The 22,500-nt window shown below is 39.1% G+C and overlaps 2 protein-coding genes across 5 annotated transcripts in view; both read left to right on the top strand.

Moving 5' to 3' along the window:
• Positions 1–6,264, top strand: part of etv6 (ETS variant transcription factor 6) — a 21,960-nt gene extending 15,696 nt beyond the window's left edge. For 3 of the 4 annotated variants that reach the window (XM_073945516.1, XM_073945517.1, XM_073945518.1), the window contains 5 exons: positions 398–517; positions 1,340–1,879; positions 3,450–3,592; positions 3,805–3,905; positions 5,877–6,261. In XM_073945516.1, the coding sequence (XP_073801617.1) occupies positions 398–517; positions 1,340–1,879; positions 3,450–3,592; positions 3,805–3,905; positions 5,877–5,979 (1,007 nt within the window). In that variant the 3' untranslated portion in view covers positions 5,980–6,261. 4 annotated transcript variants of the gene reach the window in all.
• A 3,573-nt stretch (positions 6,265–9,837) lies between these two features.
• Positions 9,838–21,803, top strand: si:ch73-252i11.1. Its single transcript, NM_001327797.2, is given in 11 exon segments — positions 9,838–10,130; positions 12,230–12,365; positions 12,573–12,933; positions 14,247–14,297; positions 14,381–14,507; positions 15,881–16,167; positions 16,473–16,569; positions 16,652–16,727; positions 17,062–17,192; positions 18,065–18,216; positions 19,034–21,803. Coding segments are annotated over 11 exon segments (2,337 nt in total). The 5' UTR covers positions 9,838–9,849; the 3' UTR covers positions 19,672–21,803.
• The last annotated feature ends 697 nt before the right edge of the window (positions 21,804–22,500 follow it).

Genomic DNA, 22,500 nt, shown 5'->3' with positions numbered 1-22,500 from the left:
TTTGTGTGTGTGCTTTTGTGCATGTGTTTGTGTGCATGTGTTTGTGTGTGTGTGCATCTGTTTACGTGCCTGTGTGTGTTTTTGCATGTGTTTGTGTCTGTGCTTATGTGTGTGTGTGTGTGCATGTATTTACATGCTTGTATGTGCGCATCTGTGTGTGTTTGTGTGTGTGTATGTGAGAGAGAGAATGTGTTTGTGTGTGTGCATGATTGTTTGTGCATGTGTGTTTGTACGTGTGTGCATTTGTTTATGTGCCTGTGTGTGTGTGTGTGTGTGTTCGTGCATGTATTTATGTGCATGTGTATGCGTGTCTATGTGTGTCTTGTTTGTCTGTGTTTTTGCATGTGTGTGTGCGCCTGTGTTTTCATGCCTGTGTGTGTGTGTGTGTGTTTGACAGGTGATGTGTTGTACGAGCTCCTGCAGCACATTCTCAAGCAGAGGAAACCACACGCGTATTTTCCCATCAGCCCCTTCCACACACTGAATGACACGCCACCACAGCAGCACAAACACGAAGGTGAGTGTGTGTGTGTGTGAGTGTGTGTGTGTGTGAGGGATTATGGGAAGGTTCAGTTTAACGCTCACACAGGAAGTGTCGGTCAGGAATGTTGACGGAGGAACCGGTCTGACGAGGAAGCGCTGCTGTCGTCTGAAGAGCTGATGTTTGATCCACAGAAAAACAAGAGAGAAACTTCCTGAAAGACGATCAGCAGAACTCACCGGGTCACTCTCACACTGCTGCGCCGCTGCACTTCAGCTCCAGTCCACTGCAGCGCCTTTACCATCGAGTCCATTAGTCAACATCACGACACAGTACTCACCAGAACCTCAGCCATTCATTCATTCTCCTTCAGCTTAGTGTCTTATTTATCAGGTATAACCACAGCGGAATGAACTGCCAACTTTTTCAGCATTTGTTTTACACAGCGGATGCCCTTTCAGCTGCAACCCAGTACTGGGAAACACCCATACACACTCATCCACACACACACACACACATACTCTACAGCCAGTGTAGTTGATCAGTTCCCCTATAGCGCATGTGTTTGGACTGTAACCGGAGCACCAACACGGGGAGAACATGCAAACTCCACACAGAAACACCAACTGACCCAGCCGAGACTCGAACCAGAGACCTTCTTGCTGTGAGGCTACAGTGCTAACCACTGAGACACCGTGCCCTTATTTAAATATGATTATTTATAAAATACATATAGTTACAGAAAAACATGTATGTCCCCTTTAAAGTTTCTAAATCTTCTGTGTGTGTGTGTGTGTGTGTGTGTGTGTGTGTGTGTGTGTGTGTGTGTGTGTGTGTGTGTGTGTGTGTGTGTGTTAGAAACGGTACGCCGGCCAGTGCGAGGGACAGACTCTGCTGTCTCCCTGCAGCCGCCCACAATAGAGCTGCGCCACCGCTCACGCTCGCCTCTCCATCATCATCATCATCACCTTCATCATCTCCATCACCGGCCCACATCAGCCGAGGACCCGCAGCAGATGTCTGCACCGCTGCCTGACAGCAACCACCACCTGCCTGAGGATTCATACCCGCTGTCTGTATCTCCTGCTGCCGCCGCTAATGGGCACTGCCCTGCTCGGGACGCCCCGCCGCCTGCCAGCCCCGGCCCGGAGGAGAGCGCCCCGCCGCGGGTCATCCAGCTGCTGCCTAGCGCAATCATGCACCCGCTGATGCTGAGCCCGGCCCGTGGCCCACCAGCACCTCCGCAGAACGGCCGCGAGAGTAAAGCGCAGCATCAGCACAGCGGCAGCGGAGGACACTACAGCCTCAGTGCACAGCTCCCTCTGCTGGACGACAGACACTACCGCAACCACATCAGCCTGCAGGATGAGCAGGCCACGCCCATGGGACGCATCGCAGGTGAGGCTCCACCCACAAGTGGGGCTAGCTTAGCCACTCCCCCACCTTCTATATAACTGAAACAGGCCTGATATTAGAAACAATGTGGGCGGGGATTTCCTCCTTCGGAAGCTGATTGGTTGAATGATTGGGGTTAACAAAATGAGGGAAGATGGAGAAAAACAGGGCAGAAACGAGACATGCATGGCCCAACACCAAATGACACATAGCTTTGCCCTAAGTAACTGATAGCCCCGCCCTAAATGACAAATATATCCACCCTAAATGATGCATAGCTCCTCCTTAAATGACAGATAGAACTGTCTGGTAGATCCATCCTAAGTGACCGATATCTCCGCCCTAATTGACTGATAGATCCACCCTAAATGATGCATAGCTCCACCCTAAATAACTGGTAGATCCGCCCTAAGTCACAGATATCTCTGCCCTAAATGACAGATAGATCCGCCCTAAATGATGCATAGCTCCACCCTAAATGACTGATTGATCTGCCCTAAGTGATGCATAGCTCCACCCTAAATAACTAGTAGAACCGCCCTAAATGACTGATAGATCCGCCCTAAATGATGCATAGCTCCACCCTAAATGACTGATAGATCCACCCTAAATGATGCATAGCTCCACCCTAAATGACTGATAGATCCGCCCTAAGTGACAGATATCTCCGCCCTAAATGACTGATAGATCCGCCCTAAATGATGCATAGCTCCACCCTAAATGACTGATAGATCCGCCCTAAATGATGCATAGCTCCACCCTAAATGACAGATAGATCCGCCCTAAATGATGCATAGCTCCACACTAAATGACTGATTGATCTGCCCTAAGTGACAGATATCTCCGCCCTAAATAACTAGTAGAACCGCCCTAAATGACTGATAGATCCGCCCTAAATGATGCATAGCTCCACCTTAAATAACTGATAGATCCGCCCTAAATGACTGATAGATCCGCCCTAAATTATGCATGGCTCCGCCCTAAATGACTGGTATATCCACCCTAAGTGACAGATATCTCCGCCCCCAAATGACTGGTAGATCCGCCCTAAATGACTGGTAGATCCTCCCTAAATGACTGATAGTCCCGCCCTAGAGGACTGAATAATTCGCTGTAAGTGACAGATAGCTCCGCCCTAAATGACTGATATCCCATCCTGAAAGGACTGATAGCCCCACCCTAAATGACGCATAGCTCCGCCCCAAATCTCATCTTTTTTCCTGAATTGATTTATACAGAACTGTGCAGTTAATCTGCCGTGTTTAAGGCAGGTACACTATAAGTAATAGTAATTAAATGACCCAATAATTATACGCGTAAATGATTTAATCTCAGAGAATAGCTGCTGTAGAGCTCATCACACCATAATGAAGTCCACATATTAAGACTGTACTGTAAAACATATCCTGCAGTCAATCTAACACCAAAGCAGGATATTGGAACTATTTCACTAATTCAGTCATCGTGAGCTCTTGTGTTCAGATATGGGGGCTGCTGATTGGCTGCTGCTGTTCTGTCTGTTGATTGGCTGCTGCTGTTCTGTCCGCTGATTGGCTGTTGTGTTTGCCGTCAGACTGCCGGCTGCTGTGGGATTACGTCTATCAGCTGCTGTCCGACAGCCGCTATGAGAACTACATCCGCTGGGAGGACCGCGACACCAAAGTCTTCCGCATCATGGACCCCAACGGCCTGGCCCGCCTCTGGGGGAACCACAAGGTGCAGAGCGCAGTCCCCTGACCACTCACGACGATGATTACTAATTAATATAACTGACCCAGTTAACCTAATTAAGCCTTTAAATTAGACTGAGTTGAATGCTAGTGTCCTGCAAAGTGACTGGTCATATGTTGTGTTCTGTCATCATGTCAAGACATGAGCAATTAAAGTGTGTGTGTGTGTGTTGACGAGCTGTTGTGTTGTTCACACAGAACAGGACCAATATGACGTATGAGAAGATGTCACGAGCGCTCAGACACTACTATAAACTCAACATCATCCGCAAAGAGCCCGGACAGAGACTACTCTTCAGGTCAGGACCAACACACACACACACACACACACACACACGGTCATACAAATACAGACACACAAACACAAATGCACAAACTCACACGTGCACACATCCACATTAAAAGTCATACAAATGCCCAAACACTCACACACAAATACAAACACGCACACACACACACGCACACACACACACACACACACTCTCACACTCTCTCTCTTACTGTGTCTCTCATACACACTCACAAAAAAAACACTAATACAGACATACTCAGAATAATAAAGTACACGCTCACACATACAAATACACACTGACTCACACACTCATACATATGCAAACTCACACAAATACACACAAACACACATACCCACTGACAGAAGTACACGCTTACACAAATACACAACTCAAACACACTCACACTAACACACATACACTAACAAAATTACACACTTGCACAAATACTTACTGACTAACACACACCCATGCATGCATGCACAGACACACACAAATACACACATTCTCACACACACAAATATACACACACAGCTACACACAAAAAAACACACACACACACACATTCATACAAAAGCTCAAACCCGCATAAATACACACACTCACTCACAACACACACACACACACACTCAGACTCTCTCTCTCTTACTCTCTCAAACACACTAATACAAACAGACACACACTAACAAAAGTACACACTCACTCATACAAATACACACTGACTCAAACACACATACACTCATACAAATACAAACATGCACACAAATACACACAGACTCAGACACACACATACAAACATACGCACACTAACAAAAGTACACACTTGCACATATACACAACAACTCACGCTCACTCACACTAACAAAAGTAAACACACAAAAGTGCACACTTACACACTGACTTTAACGCACACCAATACACGCATGCACACAAACACGCATACACACACATACATACATTCACACAGACACTCTCAAACACACTCATGCAAATACACACACAGCTACACACAAACAACAAAAACAAACATACACACTCGCATGTAAACACTCATTTATACACACACACACACACCAACTCGCACAAATATTCACACACACACAAACACACTCTCTCACTGTATCTCTCATACACACTCACTCAGAAACACACACACTAATACAAACACTAACAAAAGAACACACTAACTCACAAATACACAATTCAAATTCTCTCTCACACACACACACACACACACACACACAAATACACATACACTAAAAAAAGTACACACTTTCACTTACACAAATACACACTGACTCTAACACACAGACACACACACACACACACAAATACACATACACTGACAAAACTAAACACTTTCACCTACACAAATACACACTGACTCTAACACACACACACACACGCACACACACAAATACACATACACTGACAAAACTACACACTTTCACCTACACAAATACACACTGACTCTAACACACACACACACACGCACACACACAAATACACATACACTGACAAAAGTACACACTTTCATTTTGAGAAATACACACTGACTCTAACACACACAAGTACACATACACTAACAAAAGTACACACTTTCACTTACAGAAATACACACTGACTCTAACACACACACACACACACACACACGCACACACACAAATACACATACACTGACAAAACTACACACTTTCACCTACACAAATACACACTGACTCTAACACACACACACACACGCACACACACAAATACACATACACTGACAAAACTACACACTTTCACCTACACAAATACACACTGACTCTAACACACACATTCACACAGACACACCCTCAAACACACTCAGACACACTCATATAAATACACACAAAGCTACACACAAGCAACAAATACAAACACACACTCTCATGTAAACACTCATTCATATACACACACACACACACTCACACAAATGCTCACACACTCTCTCTGTCTCAGGTTCATGAAGACGCCAGATGAGATCATGAGCGGTCAGACGGAGCGTCTGGAGCATCTGGAGTCAGACACAGACGATCAGATCTACGTGAAGGAGGAGTGTTGATGACCTCAGGCTGACCTCTGACCTCTGAACTCTCTGCACTGCTACCAGTTTATAGTCTTATATTGCAACTCTGCCAACTTCACGGTGACAATCATTGTAATGCGGAGCGACGCTCTCTTTTTCAAACCAATCACTTCTAGAAATTGTTGCTGCCGCTTTTCTCTCTGTCTTCGGTGAGTGTGTCCTGTACGAGGAGCTGTTGTGCGGGTTCTGTAAGCGTGGGGTTGCTAGAATGCTGGTGAACATGTGATTCAGATCTACAATAAACTTTACTGAGTGACACCGGGAGTGTGTGTGTGTGTGTGTGTGTGTGTGTGTGTGTGTGTGTGTGTGTGTGTGTGTGTGTGTGTGTGTGTGTGTGTGTGTGTGTGTGTGTGTGTGTGTGTGTGTGTGTGTGTGTATTTCAGGAACGAGCGCTAGGTTTGGCATGTTTGTCATTCTCCTTCAGCTTAGTCCCTTTATTCAGAAGGGGTTGCCACAGCGGAATGAACCACCAACTATTCCAGCATATGTTTTACACAGTGCATGCCCTTCCAGCTGCAACCCACTACTGGAAAACACCCATACACACTCATTCACACTCATACACTGCGGCCAGTGTAGTTGATCAGTTCCCCTATAGCGCATGTGTTTGGACTGTGGGGGAAACCGGAGCACCCGGAGGAAACCCACGCCAACACGGGGAGAACATGCACATAGAGAGATGTTTTCAGCACATTTGTAATCATAATAGTGTTAATAACTCATCTCTAATAACTGATTTATTTTCTCTTTGTCATGATGACAGTAAATAATATTAGACTAGATATTCTTCAAGACACTAATATTCAGTTTAAAGTGACGTTTAAAGGGTTAATTAGGGTAACTAGGCAGGTTAGGGTAATTAGGCAAGTCATTGTATAACTGGTTTGTTCTGGAGACAATCCAAAAATATAGCTTAAAGGGGCTTAAAAATATTGACCTTAAAATGTTTCTTAAAAAATTAAAAACGGCTTTTATTCTAGCCGAAATAAAACAACTTTCTCCTGAAGAAAAAATATTATCAGACATACTGTGAAAATTTTCTGAATCTGTTCAACATCATTTGGGAAATATTTAAGAAGAAAAATAAATTCAAAGGGGGTGAATAATTCTGACTTCAACTGTATCCGTCTCTATCCATCTCTGTCTGTCTGTCTATATATCTATTCACCTCTCCATCTATCTATCTGTCTATCTATCTCTATCCATCTCTGTCTGTCTGTATGTCCGTCTATCCATCCATCCATATCGTTAGTGTCATTTATTGCATCATATCAGTGCAGTTCCTGACGGTTCCTGATGGTAACCACCACTAGAAATGTTGATTAAACGGCGCCCTCTAGTGTACATAAGGTGATATGGTCTGTGTTCGAACCTGCTAAAAATGGTCAAGGCTTAGCAGAATCGAACACTACAGGGGGCGCTAATGTGCGATGATCTCTGTGCTTTTATCTATGATGTTTAACAGAGCATTTTCACAGTATCTCTGATAATATTTCTACTTCTGTAGTCTTATTTGTTATATTTTGGCTAGAATAAAAGCACTGTTGAATTAAAAAAAAAAATTTAAGGTCAATATTATTTAAGCTATATTTGTTTTCAATAGTTTACAGAACAAACCATCATTATACAATAACTTGCCTAATTACCCTATAGTTACCCTAATTACCCTAGTGAAGCCTTTAAAGGTCACTTTAAGGTGTATAGAAGTGTCTTGAAGAATATCTAGTCTAATATTATTTACTGTCATCATGACAGAGAGAAAATAAATCAGTTATTAAAGATAAGTTATTAACACTATTATGATTAGAAATGTGTTGAACAAATCTCCCACACAGTGCAGTTTTGTATGTTAAGTGTTTTGTTCCTTAATAAACACAGACACATTTCCCGAAAAAAAGAGCAAATAGCATCAATATGACCTTTAAACACAGAGAGAGTCAATGTTTTATGACTTTAAATGTATGAATTATTCAGAAATAAATATTTCTTATTTTCTTGGTTACAAAAAAATCCTTCAGAGGCAAAAACCAAAACGTCACTACCACATTTAGAGCAGTATATGAAGTCATATGCTTTAATCTCCTTTAAATAGCTTCAGTTATTATTCCTTCATTTATGTAAAACACGTTTTCACACACTACATATAAAACTCCAGTTATTTCAGGGGGATTACTGTCTATTCTCTAAATATATGCACTTATAATTTAATTTAAGTAATATAAAATACATTTATACAGTGATGTAATCTATAATTTTTCATTAAAATGGAAAAATACATTTAATAATAACTAAAACACGTGAAAGTGCAGAGGTTTATTTGGGGATTATCTTGACTCACACTGACTCCTAGTGGAGGAAATTGCAAACACAGGAGCTGTGATTCATTTAGTTATGAGGGTTTAAACAAGATTTCAAACAAGAATTAAAACTAAACTTAAATGATGATTGTGGAAAAGGCCAGAACTGTGGGAAAAATTAGTCAGACATGATTAACGTTTAGCTCCTGTTAAAAAAGAAACATGCTTAAGTCACCAATATCCATCAAAAATAGTAAACATTGAAGTACTTAATCTGTATTTTTTTTATTCTACAGTGGCTGTGGTAAGCCAACATCTATTGTAATATAAACAAATGACCCAATACTAGGGGAGCTCTAGGGGCTTAAGGGGGCTAATAAATAAATGTTGTCTATTGATATATTTTTTTAATTTAACCGATTTTGTTACAGCCAAAACAAAATAATTGACTCCTTCCCTGGAAAAATTATAGGATCTCAAATTAAATAAACAGAGTAAAACTTTATTATTATTATTATTATTATTATTATTATTATTATTATTATTATTATTATTTAAAGACTTCAGTTGTTTTAATATATTAGCTTGTGATAATATTTACTATAATGTTTATTCATGTTTGTAATCATCTTGATCAACTCTGCAGTTTGTTGTTCTTGATTGTTTGCAGTTGTTCGACCTTTAGCACCACAGTAACGCGCACTGTTTACTCCAGCAGGGTAAGTTTCGTTTTCCACAGTAATGTAAACAGTAATTATTTAATAAATTAGGCATTATGTTGTATTTTATTAACATCTACATCTACCTAACACTAAACCTAACCCTCACAATAATGTAAAAATATTATTTATTGTTGTGCGGTGTGGCAGAAATTATGATAATGTCATGTGACGTGAGTATCCGCAGCTGTATCCCTTCTAGACTTCTGCGGCTGTTGCTAGAATGGCTCAACAGTCTGAAAATGATATTATTTATTAAATTACCCATTAAATTGTATTTTAATTAACATCTACCTCAACCCTCACATACATGTAAAAATATTATTTAAGGAAAGTTTATTTATATAGCACATTTCACACACGAGTAATTCAAAGTGCTTTACTTACATAAACAATTGAATAAAAGAAACAAAATGAAAGTATCAGAAATGAAAAACAACACAGACAAAATCATTAAAAACATTGAAAATGTGTTAAAACAGATTTTAAAGGAATATATTATATTACTGCGACTTTGCTGTATCCCTTCTAAACTGTTTGCTTAAAGGGTTGATGGTAGAAGGGATACAGCTGCGGCCGGAAGTCAACGATAATTATGAATATTATTATTTATCAAATTACCCATTAACTTGTATTTTAAAAACCCTTATCCTTATTTCAACCATCACGGTAATGTAAAAATTATATTTATTATTCTACATTGTCACAAAAATGACGCGCAGCTGTATCCCTTCTAACCTTTAAGTTTCGTTTTCCTTTCGTGTTGTCCGCCGTCAGAATCAGATGATGAACTGAACTGAACTGAACTGCTCCAGACTCGGTTGTGCAGCATGACGGAGGCGGCGATTATTAAGAATATCTGCGCTAATAACGGCTCCATCGCCTATGCGGACCTGCTGTCTGCTCTGGGCATGTATGATGAGGCTCAGGATGTCCTGGATGTGCTCATCAGCCGCAGTGAGAACTGCACGGTCGGCTTCTTCAGCGGACAGAAGCGAGTCATCGTCCGTACCAAAGTGCGCCTGTGTCGGATTCAGAACTGCCCCGCCTGCGACAACCTGCACCTGTGCAAAGGCTTTCTGTTCGGGTTTTGCCGTTTCGACAGAGGAAGGTAGATCTGCTTATTAACTAAAATATACTGTTTATTGAATTGAACTGTTTTTAAAACCCGATAGATTCGAATTATCTAGGGAGTCATACATCAAATGACTCGCGAGTCACTTGACTTCCCGTATGAAAACATAGTAATACTGAATTATACAATAGTGAAGTAGTTGATTTAATCTATAATTTTGGCAATTCTACAGTTGCTATCATAACCCTTGATTAAATATTAATTATGATTTAAGTAATCACTGAAGGCATAGGGAGTCATAAATCAAATGACTCACGAGTCACTTCCCTATTGTGTAGCCTACGGTTGATTTAGTATCCTCACATGAAGAAAAATACTGAACCATACTACAGAAAGATACCTGCATTCATCTGTTTTGGTAATTATACAGTTGCTATGGTAGCACAGTAACTATTTAGAAATTATTAATTATGATTCAAATGATCACGGAAGGCATATAGGGAGTCATGAATCAAATGACTCACGAGTCTTGTATTGTTGACAATGCTGGAACAAAAACAGACAGACGAGAATTACACAAAAAGACTGAGATAACAATCAATTTACATTTACAGTCTTCACATCCACATTATTATTAATAATAATAATAACTACAATAGAAATATATATAGTGAAATAATACAATAACAAATAAAAATACATTAGATAATGCATGGAAGATCTCAAAATATGAAACCAAATAAAGTAAATCAGTCTCTTGCTTTGACTTTTCATATCTCTTGACATCTTCACTTATACCACAAAGTCATCTTTAAACACTAATCTTGCGGGAATTTTGAAGTATTTATGATTACATAAGGTTGCGAAAACTGTATTCGGTATTCCCACACGGAAACTAAATATGCTTAATTAAATGCTAATTAAGTATTTACATTAATCTGTTGTGTTGGTATTTTACGACAACCGTAGGGTATATTATACTACAACACACCACAGTTTACTGTTGTATGAGGAACCAACAGTTTGAACCCAAAAATGCCCAGTCTGTCAGATGAAGAAGAGCCGCAGTCAGAGATCCATTTGAAGATAGTGTAGTTTCATCAGCAGAGGCCAGCTTCAACACTCACACAGAGTTCATACGCAGCTCTGCTTTCAATCTCAAAACATCAACAATTATACTCTCACATAACGTCAATAACTGCGTCATACTGTACATACAGGTGTTTGACCTGACTGGTTAAAACACAGATAGACTTTAAATTTCAACATGTGTGTGTGTGTGTGTGTGTGTGTGTGTGTGTGTGTGCATACAATTCTGAACAAGCACACAAAAGTCAGACAGTGACTAGACTGTTCAGAGCTGACCCCAGACCTGTGAAATGGTCCCCAAATGAATAGATCACACACGCACACACACAAAGTACACTCTGTTTTTTACCCAAGGCTGATCTGGCTGGGTAAATTCAAACAACTTTATTAATAATCATAAAGACGTGAGAAAGGACATGTGTTACTCCATCCTGGAGCAGATGTACATCAGAACACCCACACCATCACTGTAGTGAAGCTGCTGCAGTATAGTCATATAGTTTATTAAACTCGATTGTGCAGTCGCTACAATGATTTGATGTTTACATTCTTAATCTGGTTGTCATAGGTGTGTGTGTTTGTGTGTGTGTGTGTGTGTGTGTGTGTGTGTGAAGCAAACCACACCCTGAATCTGTCATGCGGGCACACGTCACTGGATATGATGGAGCACAATCATGCATGAGCTGAAACTAAACTGATAACAGCATCAGTGACCGTGTCAGGGCTGCAGATTGATTACAGTATTGCTTCACATTTAATCCTAGAGACATTATGATGCAGACACACATCCTCTCAGCAGCAGAAATGAACCGCTTCTGATGAAATCCTCACCGGGATTCAGATGCGATGTGAAAAGCAACAGTCCGAGTACTGAACCCTGCGGTACTCCTTAAAGAAATGATGAGTTTGATGATTGTAACTCTAAACCAGGGGTCACCAACATTAATCTGTACCCAAGAAGTAGCTGTCAGTTTCATAAAGTTTGGTGACCCCTGCTCTGAGTCAGATTGAGCTCAGAAGCGTGATGACTGTGTTTTGCTCCACAGGAGAGGATGCCGCTTCAGTCATGATCTCGATTCTGCTCATAATCTGATGGTTCTGATGGCTAACGGCCTGAACACACTCGACCTGAAAGAGCTGCGGATCCTGCTTCTGCAGAGCGACAACACACTCCTGCCGGCGGTGAGCACACACACACACACACACACACACACACTACAGTTCGAGGTCAATAATATAATCTATTCCATCACACACTAATGTTAACCTGATCTGCTTCCGGATCAGATTTATTAGCATGAGTTTGCCTGAATTAGATACTGATGTCAGATACTGGGGTCTACAGTGGTCTAACCAGCAGTGGTCTAATGAAGCAGGTGTGTTTCTCAGGTGTGTCACTCCTATAATAATGGCGTGGGTGAGTACGGCCGCTGTCTGGACGCGGAGGCCTGTAAGCGGCTGCACATCTGCGAGCGCTACCTGCAGGGTCACTGCGACTGCACGCGCGCTCACGACTTCTACGAACCGCATCCGCTGAAGACGCTGCAGGACCGCGGCGTCCCTACTGAGCTCATGGCCCTGATGAAGGATCTGTACTCCAACATCGAGGCCCTGCGGCGGACCAACAGGAACAAACCAAACACGGCTCCAAACAACAGGAGAGGCCCGAATGTGAACAACCGCAGGTCATCCAGTGTGGAGTTTACTGCAGCCAACAGAGAAACTGAGGCGACTCAGCACACTTACACTGGTAACACACACTCACAAATTCACTAAAAGTGTGTGTGTGTGTGTGTGTGTGTTTTTTTTGATTGTTTTATTTAATTTTATTTTTACTAGAATTCACTAATTCACATTTTAAAAACGTTTCAATTAGTTCATTTGTATTACTATATTATATTATATTATATTATATTATATTATATTATATTATATTATATTATATTATATTATATTATGTTATGATATATTATATCATATTATATTATATTACATTATATTATGTTATATTATGTTATATTATATTATATTATATTATATTATATTATATTATATTATATTATATTATATTATATTATGTTATGATATATTATATCATATTATATTATATTACATTATATTATGTTATATTATGTTATATTATATTATATTATATTATATTATATTATATTATATTATATTATATTATATTATATTATATCATATTATATTATATTATATTATATTATTTTATATTATGTTATATTATATTATATTATTTTATATTATGTTATATTATATTATATTATTTTATATTATATTATATTACATTATATTATTTGTGTTTTTTGTATTATATAATATTTAATTATACTATTATTTGTTATTTTGTGTAATGCTGTACATTATTTTATTTTCTGCAATTTGAAAATTTGATCTAATTTTATTAAAAGCCATTTTATGTTTAATATTTTTATTTAATTAAATAGATTTTTGCTTATTCTGTTCTATTTTTGTTTATAATAATTGTAATTTTTTTAAGCTTTAGTTAAGTTTACAAGAATATTCTGGATATTTACATTTTTATTCTTTAATTTTTATTTTACTATTTTGTTTAAATTATATTATATTGTATTATTTTTCTGTCAGTTGTTTTGTATTTAATGATGTACAGTATTTGATTTTCTGTCATTCGCGAAGTTCACCACAGGAGGGCGCATTTCCTCTACATTTACTAAAATACATATTATATTTAATATCTTTATTTTATTCATTCATTTTTGCTTATTCTATCGAAAAGTATATATATATATAATATATTTTTTATTTTATTTCACTATACTTTATATTCCATATATTAAAACTTTTCAATCAATTAATTTGTTTTATGTTATATTATGTTGTATTATATTATTTTTCTGTCAGTTATTTTGTGCTTATCAACTAACTCACCCTCACACCCACACCCACACACCCACACACACACACACAGACACACAGACACACACACACACACACACACACACACACACACACACTAATTCAGTGTTTTGATTATTCTGAACTGTGTGTCTTTTCTTTCAGAGAAAAGTGAGATCTGCATGTACTTCATCAAAGGACACTGCAAACACGGCGGTAAGATCAGTTCAGTTCTGTCCTCGTCTGAATCCCTGAGTCGTGTTCACTGAATCACTGGGTCATGTTGACTCGTGTTTTAGGCACGTGCAGGAGGGAGCACTCCATTCTGCCGTATAAATGGGAAGTTAAGGAGGGATCAGTGTGGAAAGCTCTTCCTGACAACGAGGCCATCGAGAAAGATTACTGTGATCCTACTAATATATACAGGTGTGTGTGTGAGTTGGGGATTCACACAGGAGAAGTGCTTTAACATATAGCACAGCTCCGGGATGTGATTCTTCCGTATAAATAGAGATTTCTGTATTTTCCGACCCCTGTAATTTGCGTAAATCCAAAGTTTTTTGTTGTTGAGGGGACGGGTCTCTATCGTCAATACTGCAGACGACCTGCTTCATTCTGGACATTCAGGGATATAATTGTAGACCTACCTAGGCTACTGTGTATATAGCATAAGGAATATATGTATATAATAGCCTAAATTTATTAACGCCATTTTATATTTAATATTTTTATTTAATTAATTGATTTTTGTTTATTATGTTGTATTGCATTTTGTTCATAATATTTTTATAAATAATTCTAGTTTAGTTTAATTTAGTTTGCTAGATTCTATTATATATTTAACTATTTTTTAATTGTTAAAATTACAAAAAAATAGTATTTTACTACCAGTTTATATTATATTATAACAGTTTAGGGTATATTATGTCATATTATATTATATTATATTATATTATATTATATTATATTATATTATATTATATTATATTATATTATATTATATTGTATTATATTATATTATATTATTTTGTGGCAGTTTTTTGTATGTAATGCTGTACAGTATTTGATTAACTGTATTTCACTTTTTTATATTATATTATATTATATTGTATTATATTATATTATATTATATTGTACTATTTTATATTATATTATATAATATTGTATTGTATTATATTAAATTATATTGTATTATATTATATTATATTGTATTATATTATATTATATTATTGTATTTTTATTATATTATATTTTTTATTATATTGTATTATATTATATTTATTATCTTATATTAAATTATTTTATATTTAATAATATTATATTATATTATATATTGTATCATTTTTCTGTCAATTTTGTGTTTAATGCTGTTCAGTATTTTATTTTCTGTCATTTTCGAATTTTACCACAGGAGGGCGCATTTTCCTCTAAATTCACTAAAATGCATTCTATATTTATTATTTTCATTAAATTTATTGACTTTTACTTATTCTGTCGTATTGTATATTTAATAATAATATTATTTTATTTGCATTTTGCTTTAATTTAGTTTACTAAAATCTCTCTTTATATTTATATATATATATATGCCTGCGTGTGTTTAAGTAATAAAATATTATATATGCAGTGCAGCTCTGTTTATCCTCATATTGGGGAACTGCGTGCAACAACGTATAGTTATGTCAACTTACAGCACAACTTCAGTCTTGTTTTGCATTGTTTTAATATAAATGAACATCATCACTGTAGATGTGCATTCAGCAGTGAGTGAATGAGTGTGGTTTCTGTGCTCCTGCAAGCTCTGGGCGGTTCCCGGTGTGTTTCGACACCATGACGCAGGGCTGTGTGGCGGTGCGGCGTCTCTCCACGGTGTCCTCTGTCCTCCAGCCCTCCTTCATCCTGACCACCGAGTGGCTCTGGTTCTGGGAGGACGAGTTTGGAAACTGGATCCAGTACGCCAGCGCGGACGGCGGCCATAAGATATCCTCCATCACCAGTGCAGAGCTGGAGCAGAAATATCAGGCGGACCAGAGCGCAGTGCTGGAGTTCAGCGCCGGGTCACAGACGTACACGCTCAGCTTCCAGGGTAAACACACACATCTCATCATCACACTGGCACACTTACTGTCCTCCAAAAATCCTCCAATAATCTCATATCCGGATAGTGATATATAGCATGTATATATAGCCAGATCTGTCCGTTCACCTGAATGAATGGTCTATCTAAATTGGACACCTGTACAGGACTGCATCTTAATATAAAGTGCATAAACACTACAGCGTAATATCAAACGGCAGACTCTTTAATTCATCCACACGACACATATATCATCATATTGCACAGGCCTGGTGTTCAGGACTAATATATAGTGAATCTGTCCTTCTCCTCAGACATGATCCAAACAAACAAGCAGTACAAAACCAAAAAAGTGATCAGACGCCGCCCCAAATTCGTCTCCGCCGCAGATGTGAAGACGATCAAGAGCACGTGAGGATGACTGCACACTCCTTCTCTCTGTCAGACTCTATGAATGCTGATTAATCTCTGATATCTCCTCCTGTGCTCTCAGGAAACGAGCACCAATCAGCTTCAAGACTCTGCCGGAGCACTGGGACAAAGCGCTGACTCCTGAAACGGGATGCAAGGTTTGAGGACTATAAAGACTCTCGTTCACAACAAACACCATCACTATAAAGATATAGGTGTAATAATGTGTGACAGTGTTTACCAGCTGAGGAAGAATGAAACACTGACAGCCAATTAGAATCCAGTAAAACACTGACAGCCAATCAGCAGATTAAAGACAGGAGCAGAGAAGAGAGCGCTCTTTCATTATCACAGCTGTCTATCAATGCCAACGTGTGCAGTGTAAATGCAAATATACAGTCACAAACAATCAGATGTGCAGGTTATGAGTGATATATATATATATATATAGTGATGAGTTTGGTATATAACTCTATATGTGTGTTGACGCAGAGAGTGCAGCTGACAAAAACCACAGCCGAATTCATCAAAATACAGGAGCTGTTCAACCGCACCATGCGGGGATTCACCATCCAGAATATCGAGAGGATCCAGAACAAAGCATTGTGGGAGGTGTTCCAGTGGTGAGTCCATCACAGCACTGACTTATATAACATCCTGAAAGTTGTGTGCACCTGCTTTGAAGACATTTTGACTGCGTAACAGGAGCGTAACAGTGTCCTGTTGCATAGTTCCGTGTCCTGTCAATCATCTCAACACACCATTCACATTTCTGTCATGTTTAAAGTCATCGTGAACTCAAAATAAAGGGATATAAATGTTAGTTTTAAGGATATATATAATCTAGTGTGCTCAAATTCCCATTAGGATGAAATAAACCTGATATAAACGTCTTAATCATGCAGTTTTTCTCTTCCTTCTAAATCATGAATGCTTTATTTTGATGTTGTCTTATAGTAGATCTTCTGACCAATCAGATGCTCTCTAGTGTCTGGAATGCCCCGCCCCTTTTTTATCATTGGCTGTTCATTTGATGTGCTTGAGCTTAACCTCTCGTTGGCAGAGCTGGGAGTAAAAACAGCACGCTATTGGCTGATTTTTAAAAAGGGGAGGAGCTACACTGTGAATAATCCTAAAATAGTAGTCTTGTTTTTCTCTTTGACATACGATTATATTTCTTCCCTTATTGGCAGATTATTTTGCTCGTTTTAATGACAACAATTGCTTAATTTTAGTTCATTATTTCTGAAAACAAGACTAGATGTGTTGCTTGTCTATAAAATGCTTCTTGATTTAAGAGTTTGTAGATATTCAGACCAGAAATAAGACTAAACGTCTAAAGAAGAAGCCGTTTTTACAGTGTAGCATGCCAAATATTTCATAGGCGACACATCTGCAATTCTCTCTGGTAATTTACACTGTATGACTTCCACATGAATGAGCACCGATTTATCTGCATAAGATGATGGTTTCCATGTGTTTGCGTGTCCTGCAGGCAGAAGGACTGCATGAAGAAGAACAGCAGAGGCAGAGATGTGTCCGAGAAGCAGCTCTTCCACGGCACCGACTCCAAATTCGTGGACACAATCTGCCTGAACAACTTTGACTGGAGGATCTGTGGAGTCAACGGGACCGCCTACGGGAAAGGTGAAGCTCGGAGAATAGCGTAACTAATAAGGCTGCATGAGACTAGGGGTGTGCGGTCAGCATTATTTAATGATAATATTGACATTCAGGGTGTCTTAAAAAGTCGTAAAAGGGAGATATTATGCAAACAAATGATATTTATAAGGGGTTTAAACCCAGTTGTGTGTCAGCGGTGTGTGAATATCTCCATCTCACTAATGAATTGGTTTCATTTGTTGTAATCAGACTTGATATAAACGGTCTGCAGAAACACTTTGATTGGCATTCTCCCTTTGTACGTGTCATCAAAGCCCCGCCCACTAGTGACCATCTCTATCTCATTAGCATAAAGAGCCCTGAGTGAGAAGCAGCCGTCCGATATTAGAGTTTGTGATCTGCCATTATGCTGACACACAGGCGCTTATAGCTCCGCCCTCTTTGTAAAATCTCATTTGAATTTAAAGTGACAGTCACCAAAACGCCACAATAAGGATCAAAGCCTGAAAGTCTTAGCTTCATCATCTGTGTGCTGTTCTCAGCTCAAACTCCACTACACACTCATCAGAGACTTATTTAATCCTTTAGAAAGAGGCAGTATAGGGTCTGCTTTAAATCTGTGCACCAAAGTATCCAAGATTGGCAATCATCAAGGTTAAACATGTCATTTTCATGTCTGTGTGGTGACTTTGAAGGTGTTATGAACATACTCAAGCGGACAGTTTTCTCATATTAGTACTGATCAGTAGTGTAGTCTATATTTTTAACAGCCCCACTACATCATTATGACAATATTAGGACCAGACTATGAGCTGAACTCATGACTGATGTCTTTCTGCAGGCAGTTATTTTGCCAGGGATGCCAAATATTCTCACAGCTACACCAACAACTCGGGCACGCGCTCCATGTTCGTCTGCCGCATCCTGGTGGGCGACTACACCAAAGGAGACTCCAGCTACCTGCGGCCTCCGTCCAAAGATGGAGGAGACACCGTCTTCTATGACAGCTGTGTGAATGACGTCTGCGACCCGTCTATATTCGTGGTGTTCGAGAAGCACCAGATCTACCCGGAGTATTTAATCCAGTACAGAGACTCCAGCGAGTGGGCATCTCCTGCTGTACGGCCAGCGGTGACCACAACAAGAGCGGTTCCCGCCAGCATCAGGACCACGCCCTCGTATAACTCCTCCCACTTTACCTCATCAAACACCTCCTCCTCTGTTAAATCCTCCCATGTTGCCTCCTCAAACACCTCCTCCTGGGTTAACTCCTCCCCCTTTAACTCTTCCCCCAACACCGCCTCTTCATATAACTCGACCTCCTTTGCTTACTCAAACTCCGCCTCCACTACTAACTCCTCCCCCTTTAACTCCTCCCCCAGCACCTCCTCCTATGTTCATCTATCTCGATCTGCTTCCGTGTATTCACCTCCGCCTCGAAAACCTGCAAAGGCAGAAAATTCCTGCGTGATCTCCTGAATGTGTAACACACTGCGTCCGAAATCACATACACTCAGGCTGCGTTTCAATTTAAACATGCTTAAATACACTTAAAGACTCTTAATAAAGTGTGTCCTATATAGTGTGAATAGCATCGGGATGTGCCACGTCCACCCTGATGTAGGGATGTAACAATTCACTCGACAATTCAATCATATTCACGATTTTAATTTCATGATACAGTTTTTATACAAAGATTCAGTTTTTATAATAAAATAGGATTGCATAGTGAATAAAAAGCTGGTCTTTTATTAGACTATTGCTGTACGTTTATTTAAAAACAAACCCCAAACCCTCAAATACGCTACACAAATAAAATAAATCTCCTCACATGAACACAGTCAGACTCTTTCCCTTTAAATACACTATATATGAAGCTAAGATGCAGCATGAGCAGTTGTTAATGTAGATTAGACTGTATAATTACACAATCTGAAGCAATAACAGAATGTTTTCACTTGTAGTTTAGTGAAACTGTTCTAATATATAAAATGGGAAGGAAACAGCAGCTGCAGACTCACTCTCTGCCAGCAGATGGTGCTGGTGAACAGCAGTGATGTAGTGTTTCCATGGTTACCGATGTAAATAAAGCAGCTGCGCAGATCAACACGACTGTAATATGCAGCGTTCATATTTAACAATGGGAAACTAGTGCTTTTATCACATCTTCATGCGCGCCATGAAGCATTCGCTAGTGCAAATATGTCTGATAATCCATATCTTTTACGAACATTCATGAAAACTGTTATTTCTGCGCAAAATTTTGACGAGAAATTTGCAGATTTATGCAGAATAATTGTGGAAGTATCGCAACTAAAAACATAAAACATGAAATAAATATAATGACTATTATTTTATTAATTACTACGCAAAGGCATTTGTTTTGTAAACGAAGTCTCTCGTATAATACAGCTACTAAATGACAGAAAATATTACTATACAAACTGTATTATATAAACATTTGCATATTAGTAATAAAATTATTGAAATTATTATAAAATCTGAATAAATATATACTTATGCACATTTACGCAAGTGAATAAATAGATGCATTGATCAGCTTTAAAATCTGCGGAAATCTGTGCGTGCATATTCGTGTGGGCCTACTTGCGTTATTAACTTGCTTTCATTCGTTTAGTTTTTTGTTATCGTGCTCTGATTCATTCGGCACTTGACTCGTCACTTATTTGAACAGTGTTTTAACCTGTTGTTGTTATCATTTCATCATTATCACATGACCTGTGCGCAACAGTTGCGTCGTTTTACTATCATTTATAAATGTCACGTATAGTAGTGCCATCCGTGTACTTCTAAAGTACTTTTTTTTACCAAACTATGAATTTAGATGTACTACTGGACTTGCATACTGTTTTTCACATACTGCATATTAGGGAAGTATGTGGTTTTGGACGCACTACAAAGATGGAGAGAGCCAGATTAAACGTTCATATTGACAATCAGGTTGCATAAAATGGCATTATAGTAGTTTTGGTGATTTATACTCTGATTAAAAGTGCAATGAAACCAACAGATCCTCACTTTTGTACCGAGTGCATCAAAAGCCTTTCCAAAAAAGAAGCAGTTTATAAAATGTTATAATCAATAAACTAAAGCAAACATCACCAGACTACTTATTTAAAGCACAGAAGTAGATGAACATCAGACAAAAAGACAACGGTTGTGCTTTACTGAGGGGAAAACTACAATCCCACAAAGCACATTAAGAAGACCTGAGGAATACTGATTTATAGTTGATTATTTTATAGAAGCGTCACACTTCAAATTCAGTGCAACATATATATTTACATACACCGAGTGTTGATTTGATCATTTACAGGGCTTCTAGGAGTGGGTGGAGCTAAGGATCTGTTTTATTCGGAGTCTCTGATTGGTGGGTTTTCTGTGCAGCATCATGGGTAATGTAGTCTTGCTGCATGTATTACACTGTTGTTTAGAGAAAATCGTCTGAACCGATTGGTTATCCAATGGGGGAAATGATGAAGCTTTTACACAATAAAATGTTTCGTTGTTGTTGATTGGATGGTGAAATGTGGGCGTGGCTTAAATAACTGCATGGACACATGAGTTTTGACGTTTTCTTGAAATATTAAAGAGCCCATATTATACATGAAATAGGGTCATATCCTGGTTGTAAGGGTCTCCAACAACAGTCTAATATGCATGCAAGGTCAAAAAACACTTTCATGGTCTTATAATCTGCATTTATTTTTACCTAATTATCCCAGCGACTCCTGTATGAATCGTCCAGTGATTCATTTGTTCCCAAACCCCTCCTTAGCGCGGAGCTAATCTGCGCTGATTGGACCGATGACAGTCTGTCGCGATTGGTCGACTGCCTTCAGTCAGAGAGGGAAATGGCCAATAGCTAATCAGCAATTTAAAAAGTAATCACAGTTCATACACGCTCGATAGTGCAGACGTGGATTTTAGCTGCCACACTATGGCGAGTGGATAGTGCCACGGATAACCGAACGAAGGAGACAGTCGTGTACTGGCCATACCACACACACACAAAAACACACACACACCTCCGGATGACAACGCTCCCGCTTCCGCCCGCACCCGCCAGGTTTTAGCCTGAGAACCCGCTCCGTTTTCTGCCCGCCGCGCCCGGTCCCGCTAGAGCGGAGAACACAACCAAAAATCACCCAGTATACAGTCCAGACAGCTAAGCTGTCGTTCGTTCGTTCGCTCGCTCTCTCTCTCTCTCTCTCTCTCTCTCTCTCTCATACGCGCGCGTGCGCACTAACACACACACAAGCACCACGCAGACTCTCTCTTTCTAAT

Source organism: Danio rerio, chromosome 4 (genome assembly GCF_049306965.1).
Source record: "Danio rerio strain Tuebingen ecotype United States chromosome 4, GRCz12tu, whole genome shotgun sequence".
Taxonomy (NCBI): domain Eukaryota; kingdom Metazoa; phylum Chordata; class Actinopteri; order Cypriniformes; family Danionidae; genus Danio; species Danio rerio.
The sequence above is the reverse complement of the archived record's forward strand: the minus strand, read 5'-3'. Positions and strand labels throughout refer to the sequence as shown.